At 42.4% G+C, this 3,064-nt stretch overlaps 1 protein-coding gene across 1 annotated transcript; it reads right to left on the reverse strand.

The window, feature by feature from the left end:
- Positions 1-1,439: 1,439 nt before the first annotated feature.
- Positions 1,440-2,397, reverse strand: LOC105566218 (NADH dehydrogenase [ubiquinone] 1 beta subcomplex subunit 11, mitochondrial). Its single transcript, XM_012020055.1, has 2 exons — positions 2,333-2,397; positions 1,440-2,268 (listed from the first exon to the last, which is right to left on the reverse strand). Exon 2 carries the CDS (start codon positions 2,151-2,153, stop codon positions 1,722-1,724), a length of 432 nt encoding a protein of 143 aa, XP_011875445.1. The 5' UTR covers positions 2,154-2,268; positions 2,333-2,397; the 3' UTR covers positions 1,440-1,721.
- Between the last annotated feature and the right edge of the window lie 667 nt (positions 2,398-3,064).

Here is a 3,064-nt window from a genome sequence, read left to right on the forward strand (position 1 = left end):
CCCAAGTTCTAGCATCGTAGACGTAGGCCTTTAGAAAGAGACAAAGCCGCTCACTTTTAGCATTTTCGCTGTATCGTAAGATACAGAATTGATCTTGTGTATTTTCTTAATATGTAAATATTATATTATAGTTCAAATATAAATTAAATTTTTAGTAATTACGGAAGAATTGCCATTTAGAGATAATCCTTAAAAATAAAAGCAGAGTCTATAACTGTCCAATAGTTTCTATATTTTTGCTGAAAATTTTATTAAATGTTAACGAAAAGTTTTTATCTCCATGGCGCTTTCGGCGGAAGAAAGACAATTTTATAGTTCGCACCCTCTCGGCATTTAACTATCTAGACGTGTGCATTCATTCATTTTTTTTTTAAATTGTCCAGGCACTTATCCGATAACTCCAAACATTCCCGGTATGCCGACCATCACGGCGTTGCCACCGAGCGTTACCAATTCTTATGAAGTTCCAATCGCACCGCCTGGCCCGGCTAGTGCCCCGGTGCAACAGAGAGAACAGAATCCCGCCCACGGTACGACCACAATCAATGTCCCAGTATTGCAGAGAGAGCAGAATCCTATTTCTAGTGCGAATATGACTGCTGGATTTACCATGCCCCAGTCTAATCTTGTAACGACACCCATCTCACTGCCAGGAATGCCACCTATCACAGTCACCGCCTCGCTCCCGCAGAACACTCCCTTCTATCCATCTGTTCTTCAACAGCAAAATCAATTGCCACCTGGCATCAGCACCACTACCGTCGCTTCGACGACGTTGCCGACGTCCACGCAGTAAGGACCTCGCACGTTTTTATTAAAAACTAAATAGAAGAGGATATAATTTTCACTTTAATAAAGTAATACTTTTAAGCGTGCCGGTTAAATAAAATTTCAATCTTTCGTCCGTTCTAAGCGGGACAGAGAACGAGCCTGTAAAACTAAGGATGGGATTCATAATTGTTTCCTGGTGAAAATTTTATGTATATATTTGTATGTAATGTATATGTGTAAATATCAGCGTTTCAAAAGCAAACGATGTCGAGTCGCATTTTCTTTGCAGAAGCAAGATTTTTATATTTTTCGAATCTGTCCGTCAAGCAGATAAAAATCTCACTTTTGCGAAAAATGTGACCTAACATTGTTCACTTCTAATGCACTGATATACAAATATACATCTGAATGTATACATATATACATGTAAATTGTCGTGTTCACCAAAGAAAGATTACAAATGCCTCCTCAAGTCTTATCTCTTTTAATAAATATCGAGAATGTGATGCGCATGAAAAGTTTTTTTAATGTGTACCAATATGTATCAAAGAGAATGATAATGTAATGTAATAATGTACATAAATAAAATTATCGCAAGATCCTAATTATACTATATTGCGTCATCATTAAAGAACTCGCCACGTTCATAAATTTTCCGTATATGACAATTTTAATTACGTACAATTAACATTCGGTACGTATGTTTATTCGTGACAGTATATACACGCTTCTGTATCCAGTGCATTTTGTTTGGGCGACACGAAGGCTGCAAAAATCGCGAGAGCTTCGTCTCGCAGGTTGAGAAAAAGACTTTGATCCGCGCAGAAGCAGTGTTTATTACAATGCTATCCTTAAACTGCTGTTTTAACAAGTACTAAGTAAACGGGCGGTAACAACACTCCAAGTTCAGACGTTCTCGAGACGCGACGTGCGTTTCTTACGTCGAGACTCTAAATGATAATCTCCATGTCGCCTAGCTCCTCGTCAGTGGGCAGTATTATCCTTGACGGATCAATCGTGTTGCGATCGATGAGGGGCAGCCCGTGCTCCTCTCTGTAGCGGATCTGCAGGTACGCCTCCCGCTGCGCCCAGTCCCTGCCTCGGACGTCAGGAAGGTAGCCCATGACGGTGGAGCCGAGCACAAAGACGATGGACACCACGACGAACATGGTCTGGTGCATAGAGTGCCGGTCTAACGCCTCGTCCGTGTTGCTGAAGCCGTAGCTCACCCACTTCCTCTTGGCGGGCTTTATCTCGTTCTTGGCGCTGTCGCAGAGGAGCCGCGACGTCGCTATCCTGCGACATGTCGTCTCCTTGGGCGACATCAGGGTTAATCCCCGGCGCAGTCCTTGCGCGCAATTCACGCGGAATAACCCTGCCATCGTCGACGAGGTACGCGTATGCTCGCGTTCACCCGCTATGCGACTACTGTCAACGAGGAATACCGGGATTACCAAGTGCGAGTCCGGACTAGTCAGGTTACGTGAGATGCCGAGACTACGGAGAAATTAGATAATTCTTTGAATAGATTAGCACTCCATAGATGTGCAAGGGTACGTACGGTACGTATACGTTGAGTTGTATGTGGAAGAGTCTCAAGCCTCGTCTACATAGAAGTCGTAAAGTCGTAGTCGTAAGAATAATCGACTGCGATTGGTCAATTCCGTCAGACACATAAGAATTGACCAATCATAGTCGACTATTCTTAGGCTGGGTCTACATTGGATGTCGTAAGTCGTGTCGGAAGAAATTGACCAATCACAGTTTATTATTCTTCGACCGTAAGGGTACTATTACATTTGTCGTACGACAAATTTTTCAAGCGTGTCGATTGGCCGCTGAATAGAAAGTTTCTAGATACTCGAGAATTTTACTATCCTTCAGCCAATCAATACGCTTAAAAACTTTGTCGTACGACAAATGTAATAGTACCCTAAGGCTGGTATTACATTTGTCGTACGACAAAGTTTTTAAGGGTGGGTCTACATTGGATGTCGTAAGTCGTGTCGGAAGAAATTGACCAATCACAGTTCATTATTCTCGTTACGGTCGAAGAATAATGAACTGTGATTGGACAATTTCTTCCGACACGACTAAAGCCCGCTGCAGACGATGCTATTTTTCCTGCTGGATTGCTTGCGATTTACTAAATTACTAGGAAGCCTGATTGCTGAATGGTGCAACGATAGTAATTTATTAGATTGCAAGCAATCCAGCAGAAAAAATAGCATCGTCTGCAGCGGGCTTTACTACATCCTATGTAGACCCAGCCTAAGCGTATTGATTGGCTGAA

This window comes from Vollenhovia emeryi, unplaced genomic scaffold, assembly GCF_000949405.1.
Source record: "Vollenhovia emeryi isolate VEMERY1.0 unplaced genomic scaffold, V.emery_V1.0 DF939146.1, whole genome shotgun sequence".
In the NCBI taxonomy this organism is placed as follows: Eukaryota; Metazoa; Arthropoda; class Insecta; order Hymenoptera; family Formicidae; genus Vollenhovia; species Vollenhovia emeryi.

Coding starts and splice junctions, on each gene's coding strand:
- LOC105566218 (XM_012020055.1), bottom strand. CDS start 2,153: ATGGCAGGGTTATTCCGCGTGAATTGCGCGCAAGGACTGCGCCGGGGA.